The 17,368-nt window shown below is 33.5% G+C and overlaps 1 protein-coding gene across 1 annotated transcript; it reads left to right on the forward strand.

Moving 5' to 3' along the window:
• Positions 1-238: 238 nt before the first annotated feature.
• Positions 239-17,298, forward strand: LOC142974044 (monocarboxylate transporter 9-like). The gene is made up of 9 exons (XM_076116145.1): positions 239-498; positions 6,793-6,916; positions 9,489-9,632; positions 10,016-10,285; positions 10,896-11,061; positions 11,420-11,567; positions 12,716-12,860; positions 13,384-13,572; positions 15,020-17,298. The coding sequence occupies exons 1-9, from the start codon at positions 385-387 to the stop codon at positions 15,151-15,153; spliced, it is 1,434 nt and encodes a 477-aa protein (XP_075972260.1). The 5' UTR covers positions 239-384; the 3' UTR covers positions 15,154-17,298.
• Positions 17,299-17,368: the final 70 nt, after the last annotated feature.

Genomic DNA, 17,368 nt, shown 5'->3' on the forward strand with positions numbered 1-17,368 from the left:
TGCTGAACACCATCAAAATCGGCCAAGAGCTTCAGCCGTGAAAGTGTAACAAACTGACTTTAGCATTTATGATATTCCATAAAGTACCTACTTTTATTAGTATGTATAGACCTAGTAGGAAAATTTACGTACATAGATTAGCAATGTGAAGTTCAAATAAAACATTGATAGTTTTTGAATGATACACTTTATGCGATCGCACATTCTTCTTTATTAATATCACGGCAACCACCGCGCGGAAAGGACGTTCGCGGAACGGAGAATGAGCCAATCGTACTGACTTTACTAAAATATAATTAAATAGTATAATAATAGTGCTTCGTGAATAAAAGAATATATTTAATTTATTTGTAATTTTGATAGTTTTTTTTGTGTTAAATAAAAATGGATGAGGCATACGCGCATATGGAACAAGGTGATAAAAAATGTAAAAAAGGATTAGTGCCGCCCGACGGAGGTTGGGGCTATGTCGTCGGTATAGGAGTCGGATTTACTTTCGTAAGTATTATTATATAGTATTATAATGTATATTGATTTCTTGAAATTATATTAGATTATTTTCTATAGTACGTGAGTTTATGTGGCCGGTATATGGCAATTGGTTGCCCTCGTTACATGGAACTAATATTGTAAATAGTGAAATGTCGGTTTATTTCATATTAGGGTATAAAGTGATGTTTTTAATGAAATATTCTAGTGTCACAGTTTTCTAGTTATAAAGAGTCAGCAGTTTTTGCTTTGGTTCTATTTTGCAAATTGCATACTTATGCTGTTTAAATAGGATAGACAAATTGTGCTTATTCCTCAATTATTATAGAAGTAAAATATAAGTTATGACACATGAATGAGCGTTTTCGAAACAACTAATGTCATCTTGCCGATGTCTTGCCGGCTTGATTTTGATTACGCCGGCAGTAATAATAATAATTCGTATTATTAATTAAGGCTTTTAATTCTTAATATGTTTAAATATTTAATAATCTCATGAATATTTCTTTAAATAATAAGTCAATAAAATTAAGAACAACTTGTGACATATTTTTTAAATGAACTTGTAAAGTTTTGCTTTTTATTTACTTCAGGTACTAAGTTATTTTTTAATTCTCGAAAGAAATAATGGCAGGTCAAATAAATGCAGTAGGAAACAGTCTGGGGTGATACTAGATGGCCTTGTATATAACTTTACATGCACTATCAAACACCTATTAACATACTATGTAAAAGATAAATCTATCTAAATAATAATAATATAAATAAATAAATATATTCCGTGTGCATTATTGAAAAGTTCACATTTTAATTTTTGTGCATTTATCTATATTATTAATACATTTAAACAAATATCGCATTTTATTCGAGAATAAAAAACTTGTATTTTCGTAGATGGTCACTATGGTCAGCTATGGTCGTTAGTTGCCGCTGTTATGAACAAATGTTGTGAAATACAAACTCAATCGCGCTACATTACCTGTCATTAAAAAAATAGCCGTTAATTGATAACTAGTTTTTTAAGAAAAGTAAAGAATTTAAGCTTTTAATTACCGAAGTGGTGCAATATACATATGTTAATTGAAATTAAATGTACTTACGTTTTGACTAGGAAAATTTACTTTTATCTAAAACGGGAATTAAAGCGAACCTAGACCTCTATGGCTCGGTCGGTAGTATATCCGACTGCTGGTCGAAAGGTCTCAGGTTCGATTCCCCGGTCGGAAAAAGTACTATAAGTCTTTTTAAATATTTTTTAATAGTATCCCGGAGTTCGGTAGCGTGCCCGGTATATAGCTATAGGTTCATACATGGGTCTTACAATATTAAAGGCGAAACGTGAATATATTTCTTACATCTTTGAATCCCCAAGCGTGATATTATGTATGTAATCTTCATTACAACGATAAGCAATAATATCACACTTAAGTGAATAAATGTTTTGATTTAACAATTATAATCTATTGATACTAAATATCCGCTTATAAGCAGATCGAAATCGCAATTGCTATGACTTAATGTATTATAATTTATGCGAAAATAAGTTTGTAGATTTTTTACATGACGTAAATGAATAATGCACCAATGACTCTAAGATTTTTTAATGAACATTTTGAATGTATAGTTATTAAATGTATCGATGTTTGATAGATAGGATTTTAAAGGTTCAAAACTCTGGGTAATTACTGGATTGCCTGAAGTTTAGGCCTTCAGTCATTGGACTTATAGACATCATGAGCGTACAAAAATAACGTCGAAAAAATATTTTCTTTTACAATTGAAGAGCTCTTTACAGCTTTAGAAGTGGTATAAAGTCCTTAACCCGTTTATATTCAGTTCTCCCTCATTTCAAGAGAAGATCCATGCCTTGCCATGACTCAGAAATACGATAAAATGTATTTTATTAGAGAAGATTAATAACTGCTATCATCAAAAACATTTTCAAGGTCACTTTCTTTAATATCTCTCATTACTATAAAATAACTAATCCCGATTTCTGAGAAACATTTAGCGGTAGTTTATCTTTACAATAGCGTTAAAACTCATATAAATAAAACGCTATAGAATAGATAAACTACCGTTAAATGTACTCATAAACCGAGGGAAGGCCCAGCAGTGGGATAGTAATGTTCACTTTACTTTTAAGAGCGTATCAAAGAAAAGCTATTCATAACAAAGTAGTCCTGAAAAAGGTTACGTATATTATTTGTTAAGGTTTTTGTACTTTACCCATGAGCGATGCATAATTAAATAACAATACTAAAGTAATTAACATACAAACAACAGCTATTATATTTGCTTGTTACTTTCACTGAAGTCAAAACAAGATCGGAGCACATAATCTATTTATTTACATATCACCTCTTATGTATATAGTTGTAATCTAACAGCTTATAGTAATATAAGCCGCGTTTAAAATAACAATGGATTAAGTGTTTGTTCTCATATCTAGCGTGTTGTGCTCAATATTGTTGATCGTTTAAAGCCTTTCGTACACAAGGCTATGCAAGTCTTGAATCATCATCATCATCAACTGCCTAGCCTAATTTCCAACTATGTTGGAGACGACTTCCAGTCTCACCGGACGCAGCTGAATACCAGTATTTTACATGAAGCGACTCCCTATCGGACCCCTACAACCTAGTTACTTACTTAGGTTATTATAACAAGATATTCTTTTGTAATGCTGGTTGTCAGACTTTCAAGCTTCTGACTAATGTTTACGACCGTCAAAGATCTTTGTACATGACAGCAGTGACGTACAATTTAGCGTGCCCTCCGAAACACTGAGGTACTCGGAATGTATAAGATGGTCACCTATCCATAGAACAACCTAGGCAAGGGTAGCTTAACCTCTGAGATCGATCTGCGTGGCTGTTGTTAACGAACCTTGTGTACGAACGGCCTAACACTTCAGGATTACTAGTTCCTGAGATACTATGATTGAGTGTGAAATGTATGTCACTAAGATAACGGAATACGAAACTTTCCGGGAAGACTCAGAATGCCTGGAAATCCTTGCTTACTTCTTTTGCTTTCTAAATCCAAAGTAATGACAAAAAGATTACTATATAAAGGTCTTTAGTACAGTTATTTAGAGTCTGTCCTTATTTGTTTATCCGTTGGATATAGTTCAATTCGGCCCGTAGTCCTTTTAGAAATCTCTTAGTTTGTAGGTTTATGCATTTTGAAAATTAATAAACATAACTTACTCTACGGAAATTCTGTATTATTAGCACGGTGAAGCAGACATAGTTTTTTTCATTAGTTAAGAATATTTATAATATAATTGATTTTCATGATCATATAAACTTTATTTAAATATAAAATGTACGAGGGTTCATTGTGTACGCACAGTAAACATCTTATTTCATATTTATTTATTTATTTATTGTTTTTGTAGTTGTTGTGTATTTGCAGTTATTTATCACTACATAATTACTGTCTCGGGAAATGAACTCGGATACTCTTAGTCCTTGCGGGAGATATAATAATAATGTTATCAATTAAATGCCCTTAACCTTTCTTGTTACGAGTATGAGGTTCTTTCCTAGAACGTAATAATTAACAGAAAGTATAATTGAATATTATTGTAGTAATAGTATCGTAATAATTAAATATAAAATCTCTTTGTGACTTCGTTCACATGAAAAGATTTTCCGAGGCGAAAAATATCCTGTGTTCTTTATAAATTCGGATTATAAACTATCTGTGTACCAATTCAATAAAGAATAAAACCGGCCAAGTGCGATTCGGACTCGCGAACGAAAGGTTCCGTACTATCTATTATTTATTTTAAAAGGTTATGTTACGGTTTATGATATACAGCCTGGAGACAAATAGACGGACAGACAGACAGTGGTGGCTTAGTAATAGGGTCCCGTCTTACCCTTTGGGTACGGAACAATAAAAATAAAAATAAAACATACTAACTCACAAACCTTTGCATTAAGAGATTTTTTAGCTTAGCTGTCTTGGTCCCATGTAATAAGAAGTGAGTCTATTGTCAAACTAAACTTCAGCAGATATTCAGACTAATCGAATATTAAGAAAAGCTAAGCCAACCACTTAAGAATCGAAGCCATCATCGGCAGTAACGGACTCTTCGGTTCCAACCACAGTTAAGATAATAACTTAATACTCATTCCAATGGGTTTCTATATATAGGTTAAAGCAATTATTTCTCCATTAAAAGTCGTTAAATTGATCTATTAATTCTTTTCATATCTGTTTTTTATAATTAGAGTAAAAAATATTCCTAAACCATTTAGATCCATTTAAAGTATAGTGGAAGATTTGCCTTTATTGTTACTTAAATTACGGAAAGTTCAGTGGCCGTAGAAAAGACATAAATGAACGATAAGGTTTTTAGAGGACAAATCTGTTGATTATATTTTTAATCACGATATACATCTTAGCATAATAATAGTACACTTTGTCTGCCTCCGTGGCGCAGTGGTTTAGATCGCCTCGCCGCTGCCATTGCGTCGGGAGGTTAGACGGTGAGGTCGGAGGGTTCGATTCCCACACTGGACAATTATTTGTGCGACCCACAAATAATTAATTGTTTCGGGTCTGATTGTTCTTTATATCCGTTATTTGTCGGGTGAAGTATTATTGGTCTTTTCTGACTTATGTGAGAATAATATTATCTTTCAATAGTAACCCGTAATCATAACTTTTAAACTCTCGCGTTGCAGGTTTAATGTATAATAGAATACGGGAATTAGGGCGAGTGCAACCTGCGCCGAAACGTTAGGCATTTTAAGGCAAAATGCGTGTTTGCGTTAATTCCCGTATTCTATTATACAGTAACCCGTAAATTGGTAATGTGCCCGGTATATGGCAATATGCTCGCCCCCTATTACATGGGACTAACATCGTTAATGGTATAACGTGTCTGTGTTTAATACACCTCTGCCTACACATTCGGCTATCACAGTCGTGACCTGTACCTCGATTCTCTACCACTATCGACTACCGACAACCGGCTAGCTATCGAAATTTTGAATGTACTGCCAAAATGTTTCCTACGACACCCGTCAGAGGCGCTGATCAGATTTTCATACTAAATTTCTCGACGACAGTTCGGTTGTCGGTAGTCGGTTGCAGTAGAGAATCGAGGCACTGATATAGGTAGTAAGTAGGTATAGGTAAATTGAAGCATTACTAGGTAGCAATAAAGAAAAAAATATAATAATGTTTTGATAAACAGAAATATATTTACGCAACACCTTTGCCGAGACGTCATTACAATTTTATCGCATAACTTTGCAAAAAGTACTCGTGACACGTTCTTTCAGATTCTTGTCAGCAAATTGAGTGCAATTGAAGTCAAAGAACTCAAAATAACATATGTTAGAGTGATAGATGCCACATGGTAATATTTATTGACGTTTATTTAAAGTAATTTTTCTACAATTTTGTTAGCGCGTAAGCATTTCCCTAGGTCTTCTGTAAGTTTCAGGAGGCCTTCAAGAAGTTAGCGAAGATATGGAAAACCAGATCAGGCTTTTCATGTTCAATATCGTTAAATTAGTTCCCAGAGATAACAAAACTTAGTACTGATAGAATATGAAAATTACGATGGCCAGTTGAAAAAATAAGTGAGACTTGTGAAATACGTAGATTTCATTGTTTTATGTCAAAGATGATTTTGGTATTATACGAAATAATATCATTACTCTGCGTATGAACAGGCGATGCATGTATATAGCCTTGTTTATTGTATCTAGTTATTATGACATTACTGTTTTAATCGCTGTAACCAACTATCTCTTGACTACTCAGAAGCTTGCGTTTTGAAAAATGAAAAACTTGAAGAAAAACACCCATGAGACCAGAGCATATCTGTCTATAATAAGATAAGAAAGTGAGATATTTAAATAATTATTGATACTGATGTAATAATCGATGACTTTCGATCGTCCTTCATTGAAATAGACGCAAAAATTTCGCGCTGCACTTTTATTGACGTCTCTACTTATACTTTGTCAACACAATAGTAACAGCATTTTTCCCCGATTACACATGATTAATCACCTATACACAGGTACTGAATATCTACCTACATTAAACGAAGACGAGATCAATATAACTGATTACCATTTCTTAGGAAATTCAGGATTTAATGAAAAAAGTACATGAAACTTTTGTACAGTAAAATATTTTTTATAACCTCGAGGATTTAAAATAAGTGGCTTAAATTACTTGCGGCAGAAGGTTAGCACAAAAAAATATGTTTCATCTGATTTGGAAGAATCAAATTATTCTATAACTTATTTAGAATTTCTTTTATTTCAGATGTTGGGGTTCGGTTCATCAAATGCTTTTGGCATATTGTTCCACGATTTCTTCATAGAACAGGGTGGAGGCAGTGGGTTACCACTAGTCATAGGGGTTTACAATGGAGCACTCTCAATTGCAGGTATTTATACAATAGCGAGCTGAATTTACTGTACTGTTTTTTCTATATTTTATTACCTTTTAAACCCCCCTTGGACTTTGACAATTATTTCAAAACTAAAATGATCCTAATTGGAGCAGCTCTATTCTTCAGGGTTTCGGTACCTAAAAGGTGCGAAACCCTATTATTAAGCCTCCACTGTCTGTCTGTCACCAGGCTGTATCTCATAAACCGCGATAGTCAGAAACCTTCACAAATCATGTATTTCCGTTGCCGCTATAACAAATAACATATATTGTGTTTTAAAGATTCGATTTCCACGTGCTCCCTAACGATATCTTTGTATACGTATAAGATTAACTAAACAAAATTAAAAAGCGATATTTAAGATAAAGACCGTAATCGGGATGACGTTTTACATTAAAGGTATAATCTTTATTTCGTCTATTGTGCTCCTTGAGTAAAGTCTGTCTTGATAAAATATTCTTCTACAAAATGAACATCTTATCACAGAATTAAAACCTCCCAACTCATGACGAAATTGAGCCGGAAAATGACTTTCTTTTGTTGTTGCAAATTTTCGTTATCTATAATTAATACCTAATTAAAGCAATTAAGATATAGATAGATATAGAAAATATCTAATATAAATGTTTAAAAAAATCACTGCATACGTACCAAGGGTAATCATGATAGTGTTATCGTCTAAGCCTATTTCTAATCTAATATTAGATCTAACGAAAAAACAATGGCTAGTTTCGTGACAATCATGTTATCTTGCGGTATTACTTTGATGAATAAGTCGATGATTTTAAAACGTGATAGTGATAGAATGTTAGTCGCATAACGCGGTCGGTAGTCTATACGATTGTTCTGCATGAGGACCAGAGCTCGAAACCCTTGTCAGACAGCAAAAGACGTAGCCTGGAATTTGGTATCTTTCCTTGCAAATGCCAATACACGAGACTAATATTGTCAATGGCGAAACGTGGGTGTATTTCGTACAACTCGTGCCTCTTTCGGCTATACCTGTTCATATATTACCCCTGACCCCCGGTTAACTGACTAACCCCCGGTTTCTGAGGTACATTTAGCGGTAGTTTATCCATTCAATGGCGTTTAAACTCATATAAAAAACGCTATAGGTACTTCAGAAACGGGGGTTTAGTCTGTTAGTAGATTCTTGACCCGTGCAATGTAAGAGTACATTTTTGTAACATGATAACATAAAACGTTAGTCAATTCGTGACCTAAGGAACAATGTAACGTACATTTGACTTAATAAACTTAACCCAATTTCGTCAACTGATGCACTGAACTGTGTGTAAAGCCGGCCGGTTCAAATATCGATCTCGGCTCAAGTTACTCTCACTAATTAACGATAGACTACGTAGCCCAATACAAACGGTTTAATCGACAAGATTAGGCAAAGAGGCCGATGGCAACAATGTTTCAGTGACCTGCTTTTATGATTCATATTCTTTAATTATATTACGTAATGTTCAATAACGAATGTAGTCGAAGTTCAGTCACATTTACAGTCAGATTTCAATTGGCAATAGGTCGGTTCTCGATTCTTAATTAGATGATGCTTAAATTGCCTGTAACTAAAGTTATTTCACATATTTAACTTTTTATTATAAAATTAAATTAATTTTCTTATAAGGTGAATGGGAATTCTATGCACATAATATTTAGGGGGTTCACTACCAATTATAAAACAAAATCCTATATTGTCTGTGTTTTCGGAATAAACTCGGAAACTGAGTAAGTAGTTAACAGATTTTCATGTGATTTTCGTATGAACAAGGAAATTCGCTTGGAAATTTCATGCTGATAATTCATTAAACTTTTCTATAAATTAGCTAAAATACGATAATGATTGTTGAAAATAATATCAACTGGGTTCACAAGTAAATAATAAAACACATTTGTAATAGATCTACTGTCACTTTCACACAGTTATTGATATCGTTAGTGAAAATAACACCAGTTCCGTGATATACTTTGTATGCTGAGAAGTTCCGCGGTCGAGATATATTGTACATGGCTTTGTGTCTTTATTTTATTGTGAAATATAGTTGAGTTTATTAAAATTTGTATTACAACAATACATTTTAAAAACAATATTACAAAATAATGTTGTGTACTTACAAAGAAGTAATATTTGTTTTAAATATCAAACCTTGATTGTCTCATAAATTTTAAATAATCTTGATGAAAAAACATCTTAATTTTCGGAACAACAATTAAATTATTTAGTTGATTTTGTTGTGATAAGGTTTTCTTTGTTACTTTTATTACGTGGAATGAAAACATCGTGAGAAAAAATTTACATTACTTCCTGGCGTAGAACTTAAAGTGATGCATCCACACCAAAATTAGACAATAAATGTAAAAGTCCAGTTTGTCTGTTTGTTACTCTTTTGCGACTCAACAGCATACTTTTTTCTGTGCAATTTGGAGCGAAGATAGCTAGACCCTAGATCAAGAATACATAGAAGATAAAAATCGACCCCTAGGAAATAGGTAATAAACATTGAACGCATGCTCTACTATTAGATATTTTAAGCCCTGTGTTCTTTATTTCCAGGATTCCTCAGTGGTATAGCGTTGAAGAAGTATACGTTTAGACAAGTTGGTCTGGTCGGCGCCGCACTATTTGTTTTAGGCGATGTTTTGACGATATTCGTACAAAAGACATACCAACTTGTGTTTGCTTTTGGAGTAATTAGAGGTAAGAGAACACCATTTTATTTCTCCATTTATTTTAACAATTTATTATCTCTTTTTTATTATCTAGAGATAAATCTCGTTTCTATGATGTATCTTCAGTAAAAGAGCGACTGACAGCAGTAAAATATTGTATCATTAATTAATATCACTGCCTAAGAATTTAATGGAATAACTAAAGCTTTAAACCGAACTATAATCAGCTAGGCCGTAACTTGCAAATCATCCATAAACTAGCTATCAGAAAAATAATGAAGAATAAACATCTGACAACGTAAAAAAGTACAATATAAGTAATTTTCAGATCGGTTGGCTCTCAGCAACATTGTGTGGATATTTTTTTGTTACCATGACACAATATAAAACTAATCCTATTTCCCTACTCAGGTGCAGGCTTCGGAGTAATGATCCCAGTCGGCTTCACAGCCTTCAACTGCTACTTCACCACTAAAAGAACAACCATGATGAGTGCTAACCAAGCCTTGAGCAGTTTAGCTTCCATCACATTTCCCATGCTGGTGACCATGCTACTCTCGGAGTACGGATTTAGGTGGACATTAGCTCTGATAATGGCTATAGACCTACATTTAGTGTTCGCTATGATTGTGATGCATCCTGTTGAATGGCATATGGTTAGGCAAGAGGTTACTAGCAATGGTAAGAATTATTTTATATTACGGTAGCTATATGTTGCTCTAATTGATAAGCCATTTTTGTATTTTCTACTTCATATGTTGCTATCTATACTATACTAATATTATAAAGCGGAAGAGTTTGTTTGTTTGTTTGTTTGAACGCGCTAATCTCAGGAACTACTGGTCCGATTTGAAAAATTCTTTCACTGTTAGTTAGCCCATTTATCGAGGAAGGCTATAGGCTATATATCATCACGCTACGACCAATAGGAGCGGAGTAGCAACGAGAAATGTTACAAAAACGGGAAAAATTATGACGCAAGCGAAGTTGCGCGGGTCAGCTAGTAATTGATAAGCTTAATTGTATTTTGTAATGTTGTAAATGGTTTGTTGTATTAAATTGTTATCGTTAAGTTTTTGACTTAAGCAAATAATGAGAATGAATTTGGTTAAAAAACTAAATTGATTAAAAAAATAGGTAATTACATTACCACAATAATATGAGTTAACGAATCCCACTTTAAAATCGGTCCATTCATTTACGAGTTACGATGCACATATACTTGTAAACTCAAACCTGCCGGATTTAAAGATCATCGTCATAAAATTCTATCTTTATTTTATTATTTCAGAGCTGTGTGATGAAATACTATTAAGTAAACAAAACTATAATAGCAGTAGAAAGAATTCCGAGAACATAGAGAAGTATTCTCTGAAGATGTTGCCGCCGGTTGAAGATGAACCTGAGATTAAGTCCCTCAAGAAGAAGAAACAGGAGTCTTTCAAGAAGAGTTTAGCGTAAGTACCGAAAATACATAGAAGTATTTTTCATTTAAGAACTTGTTTGTTGTAGTAAAATACTGGTTAGTAATAATAGACGTACGTACATGTATAATACGTATGTGTATAAGTTTTAAAGAACATGATTGTGTGAATTACCTCAAATAGTGTTACAGAAAAATCTTATTTTTTATTTCAAGTGGTGAATTGGACGTATTTATGTCAAAATCTTAAAAGCTGCTTCATACGATTTAAATTTTGGCACAAACCAAGGACAAAAAAGTAAAAATAATTAGCAAAAATAATAACAAGAGTCGTTGTTTTAACGTTTGTTTATATATTTCTGTTTGATTTACATTATTTTGTTTTATTTCAGTAAAATAATATACGACAACGTGGAACTGGATTTGTTGAAGGACCCTAAGTTCGTGAGCACACTAGTGGGGTTAGGATTTGCATTCGTCTCCGATGTGACTTACTTAGCTATGGAGCCCATGCTTCTATTCTCTTATGGATTTTCACAGGTAAGAATTTCCAATAATTATCGTCATTATTTTAATAAATACACCGATTTTTTATTTGGGCCATTACAAACGTGCGAACTACGTCATGTCATTTTGGCTGGACTGCTTTCGTGGCATAGTGGTTATGGTTGCTACTACCATTGCGTCGGGAGGTTGTGGGTTCGATTTCTACACGGATAAATTGTTTGTGCGATCCACAGATTGTTGTTTCGGGTCTTGTTGTACTTTGTGTCCGTTGTTTGTAGGTGGACTTTTTTTAATTAAAATACATACATTTTTTTCTTCTATATATCTCGCTTGCAAGTACACAGCAACACAATTCTATTATAATTTTGATTATAAGGTAGTTCGCACGTTTGTAATGACCCGAGTATAACGGATATTTTTGAAGACTTTGTTATTACATATTAATGTATTTCCAAAAAAGGTCAAGGATCTCTGACTAAACTTATCAATTTTGGATTATTTTCAAAAAGATCCTTATCTATTTGATTTAAGCTATTATTTAAATGTCAACCATATTTTGAATTCTTTATTGCAATAGTTATTATGTATCTTAATATCTATAGAGTTACAAATTCCGTATGTTTAATTCCGTACTAGGAGTTAATTAGTAATTGTCATTAAAACATACAAAACAAAAATCTGCTCTTTCAAATGCACACATGACATTTAATGTATTTCCACGTTTCCATGTTCTTTCAAATAAACCATTTAAACCATTTTAATTGTTAAAAACTCATCAAATGTTTTATAAAAAGTACCTCTGAGGATCATGATGTTAATAATTGCTCAGAAATAAACAAATTGAACTTTCTTGGTTATAAACAAATCGATGAGAATTAACTAAGTTTTGAGATATTTTTTAACCGATTTGATTTCAACAACCAATTTTCTTTCGACTGCCTCCGTGGCGCAGTGGTTTAGGTCACCACGCCGATACCATTGCGACGGGAGGTCGTGGCTTCGATTCCCACACGGAACAATTATTTGTGCGATCCACAAATATTTGTTTCGGGTCTGGTTGTGCTTTGTGCCCGCTGTTTGTATGTTTCTTAAAGTCCCCGCGACACAAGAGCAATTCTTAGTGCGGGAGTTGTCTTTTAAAAAGAGTATAAGGGTATAAAAAAGAGTATTTTTCTTTACAGATCCAAGTAACAGCATGTGTGATGGTTGGCGCAGTATCAGATCTTCTAGCAAGAATAGCTCTAGCCATCTTTACATACTTCTTCGCAGTAGACAGTCGTCTGTTCTTCTTTGTCGGCACGTGCGTCACCGTCTTCCTTCGAATCGGTAAATAAATTGATTTGATTCATTCAATTGTTCGTGCTCGAAACTACCTGATAATTGTCAATAAATTTCGTGATTTAAAACATGTGTATTTGTATGTAGGTATTTTCCACTGTCACCTACGGTACAGTAAGTGGTTGGGAGCATAATAATGTAATAACATTAATTATTGATTTGGATGAGGGCTTTTGTTGTGTCGGCAACAATGGGAAATGTATTTCCAAAAACACTTAGTTTATGTTTTTCCTAGATAGTTTCAATTTCAATATCAAAATTAACGTGGTTGATAGACTACTAAATTTGAATCTACAGACCTTTAACATATAATTTTTTACTAAACTCATCTTGGATTCTCCAAGATTTATTGTAAGCCTCATGCAATAAGAGGGCGAGACTGTTGCTATATCTAGCAATTAGTATCATAATATAACATAATCTCAGTCAGCCTTCCGTGCAACACTAAAATCAATCAGAATTTATTCAGAAGTCAATTAGTCATAAATCTAATAATTCATTTTCTTTCCAGCGCTAGTAAGTTCGAGCTCCATATACTTCGTGTTCGCCACAACAGCAATATCGGGTCTAGTGAGATGCAGCGTGCAAGTGTTGTTCCCGCTGGTCCTCGCGAACGCTGCCCCGGACAAGTTCCCCGATGCACTGGCGTTACACATCCTGTTCTCCGGAACACTTATGCTGTTAGCTGATCCTATGATCGGTAAGTCTATAAACTTGTTAATATTCACGGAATTCTGTGAAGCGTTTCTCTACCACTATTTGGATATACTTGTTACTTGTGAACAGAATACTGTATTTGATGCTCTACCACTATCGTCTATATACAACCGTCTAGCTATAGAGTAATTTTGTATCAAAATTGAATCAGCGCCTCTAGCGGGCGTCATTGGAACTATATTTGTAGTACATTTGAAATTTCAACTTCTTCATCCTCTTTACAGCGAATGTAGAGAATTGCGTTACTGAAGATTTGTTTGAATTTTTTTATGCGTTTGAATTAGTGGTCAACTTAGTGCGGGATTTATAAAGTTACCTTAAGGCTTTTGATGTTTCCTATAGACGATAATAAACGTTAAAAAAATATTTATAAATTTATAAAAATGCAAGAAACATGTTCTATGTTTTTATGAAATAAATAAATATTAATATGTTGGTCAGTCAGACAATTCCCACGCTGTTTTAGATGATTAAAAAAATTCATGACAAAGAAATAATAATCGTTTCAAATCTAGTTTTCATCTTCGAGAATAACGTCACTATAATGCACTTAAAATACCACTTCAATAAATTAACAAGGAGTGTGGTCTCCTAGCCGCGTGAATTAGGTGAAAAAACGTAGCTGCCTACATAATCTATCATAATTATAAATAAATATCTATGTAAATATTATTTATCTACGTAAATAGTGTTATAAAAACCCAATTGTTTATTCCCAACCGGTTCTTATATACGGAAATACTATTTTTTAAATATGTCATGTAAAAAATCTAACTTGATTTTCGGCTATACAGGTTGAACTAGGCTCCATAAAAGGCTAGATTTCCTTTTCCCTATTTTTTATAATGATAATCCTTTCTGTGACGTAATAGACGTTTAAGTTCGAGAAATATATTTAGAAACAGCCAAAGTTCAAAAAGAACTGGAAAGCCACACCGTGTTATTTACCATAATGATTAAAGCTTTATAAATACCTTAACCCATCTATATATCTATCTATTCAGTCTATTTCTACCCACTGCACTGTTGTGTATAGGCCTCCCCCTTTAAGATCATGCATTTTTTTCATCCATTCCTAAGAACATGGAAATACATAACACAGACGTTGTCCTGTCTAATAAATTAAAAATTAATTAAAAAAACATTGTCCAGCGGACAAAATTGTGAATCTAAACCATTCTCAGATCCCCTTGAACACACACAAAAAAATTCATCAAAATCGGTCCAGTCGTTTCAGAGAAGATCAGTGACATACACACTTACAGAAGAATTATATGTAGAAAGATTTTCCAAATTAATGGTGTGATAAAACTGTTTACTTATATTTTTTTTTGCCATTCCTATGTGTCAAATTATGACGCAAGTATCCCACAGTATTTTAATATCTGTATAAAATTGACAAAATTTTAACAAAAATTGTATTGTTCCAGGTATCGTATACGAAGCAACGGGAAGTTATGTATACTGCTTCTTTGCTATGAGCTTGTGCTGCTTAGTGTGTGTCGTCCTATGGAGTATAGAGTACTTCGTCTACCGCAAGAATAGAAGTACCAGGAGATCATAAAACTAGAACTAGTATACTATTGGATAGAAAATAAGATAAAACTATTCGGTCCGGTTGAAGTAAGGGTTGTTGTATGCTTAGCCTTGCGTAAAATAAGCGTTTTCGTAACGCACACGCGCGGGTAAGCGTAACGCTTGGCGACAAAAGAAGGCTGCCCATAAATACCGGATAGCATTGTTATGTTCCTCAATCAATGTTTATATGTTAAAACTAATATTTCGCGAGTTTATATCGCAAACAACCATACTCGCCAAGCAATCAGTGAGAAAACCCAACTTTGGCGAGATTCGTTCTAGTGTCGAAGAAGATTTTCAAGTTCGAATGTCATAATTTTTTGAAGATAGTGAAGGAGTTTAAATTGTACAAACCGTATTATAATGATAAGGTAACCAAAGATAATTTAGCAGACACGAGGAAAGCATTTTATAAAAATTACTAATATAACTTTGGAACTGAATAGGAATCACAAATATTATATACCACGTGATTCGGTAAATATACGTATTTTTGACTGACAAAATGTTTGTAATGACGCAGTTCAATTCATGATTTCAAATTAAGTGACGCTGGTTCGTCCATGGTACTTGGGAGTAATAAATTGAAAGGATGAATTAAAACTTGTTCAAATTTGAACGATATTAGCTACCGGTTCGCGGAGCACGAGAATCAGCGCTAGCCGCGATACCTCACACGAATTTCGCTCGAATTTTCGTCTTGCTTTAGCAAATATCGTTGAGATCTGAATATACCTAAAGATACTGCATAAAGACTATAATTCAAATACAATGGTCTAAAATCAAAATATTGTTAAATAAAAGTTCCCATGTGCCATTTTTAGAATCGTAAGTAGTTAAGCTAAGAAATAGTGTCGAATCAATTATGTTAATTGTGTATAAAAATAGAATATGAATATTAATTAGTTTATAAGGCCTACAATATACGTATTTTGAAGGTGTGTCCATACAATGCGGTAACCGCGAGACGGCGCGGCGTTGAGAGACGGGTTCTAGACTGAATATTGCCGCGCGAGTTGGCGAGAAGACTACGGCGCTTGAATACGCGATTTACGTTCTATGAAAGACCAATAGGCGCGGTTGCACCCGCCCTGCGATTACCGTAGTGTTTGGCCACACCTTTACATTATTTATAAAATCCAGACGATATCTTCGTAAGAATAAAACAATGTGTGTTATTTTTAAACGAAACCGACTCAGTCATCAAATTAAATAATCAAATAAAATACATATATGAATTCTGACTTTATTAACATAATTTGTATAATGTTATACGCTTTGTCTAAACGATATAAATTCTTATTTTATTATACTTAAGTATCCCAAAGATATTATTTATTTAAGAAAGGTTAATGTAAGGAAATATTCGGATTCAAATCCGGTTCAAACTGCACCCATGTAAATATAATGTAGGAGAAGATAAAATGTAAATAACATTTTGATAGTGACTTTTCTTTTTTAATTTAGAAGTATGCACGTGCTTAGTTTAAGTAATTTAAACCTATATGTAATGTTAGATAGGTATTATTAAAAATTCACTCTGATTACATATTTGTTTCTTTTTATTTTTAACTTATTACCCGATTTCGGCAACCCCATATAACAATAAGTCATCTACCGTGAAAATTAATTTTGTACACTGACTTACTCCAGAGAATAAGCATATACCATATTTTATCATCAGTCTAGCTTTCCTTCGGACTATGTTGGAGCCGGCTTCCAGTTTCGCCGGATGAAGTTAAATACCAGTATTTTACATGGAGCGACTGTGTGTGTGTATTTGCCACTCAGTTAGACGGGTTGCCAAAGATCTTTGAAAATGTCATACTCGTTATACACATACCTATCCTAAGAACTTTTTTCACAACGGTTACATACAAACAGATGCTGGGTGCCAATAAGCACATAGCGTCACAAAGCAAAGCCTGATGTGGACACAGCTTTAGTATATTATAAGAGTTAATAGCGATGACAAGTATTTTTTTTTGTCCATCTGGTAGATAGTAAAAAAAATCATACATGTTTTATTTTTATTATTGCACACAATCAAATAGTTACGGCGATACATTGAGTTGAAAAGTCGTATGACGTCACGATGTCGCAGAAAATGTATTACAACCTGACATAATTAGCCCTCACTCCGTAACTTCAATGTTTTTTTAACATTGATGAATAAAAATACGTGTAAGATATGTTTACAA

Source organism: Anticarsia gemmatalis, chromosome 7, assembly GCF_050436995.1.
Source record: "Anticarsia gemmatalis isolate Benzon Research Colony breed Stoneville strain chromosome 7, ilAntGemm2 primary, whole genome shotgun sequence".
Taxonomy (NCBI): Eukaryota; Metazoa; Arthropoda; class Insecta; order Lepidoptera; family Erebidae; genus Anticarsia; species Anticarsia gemmatalis.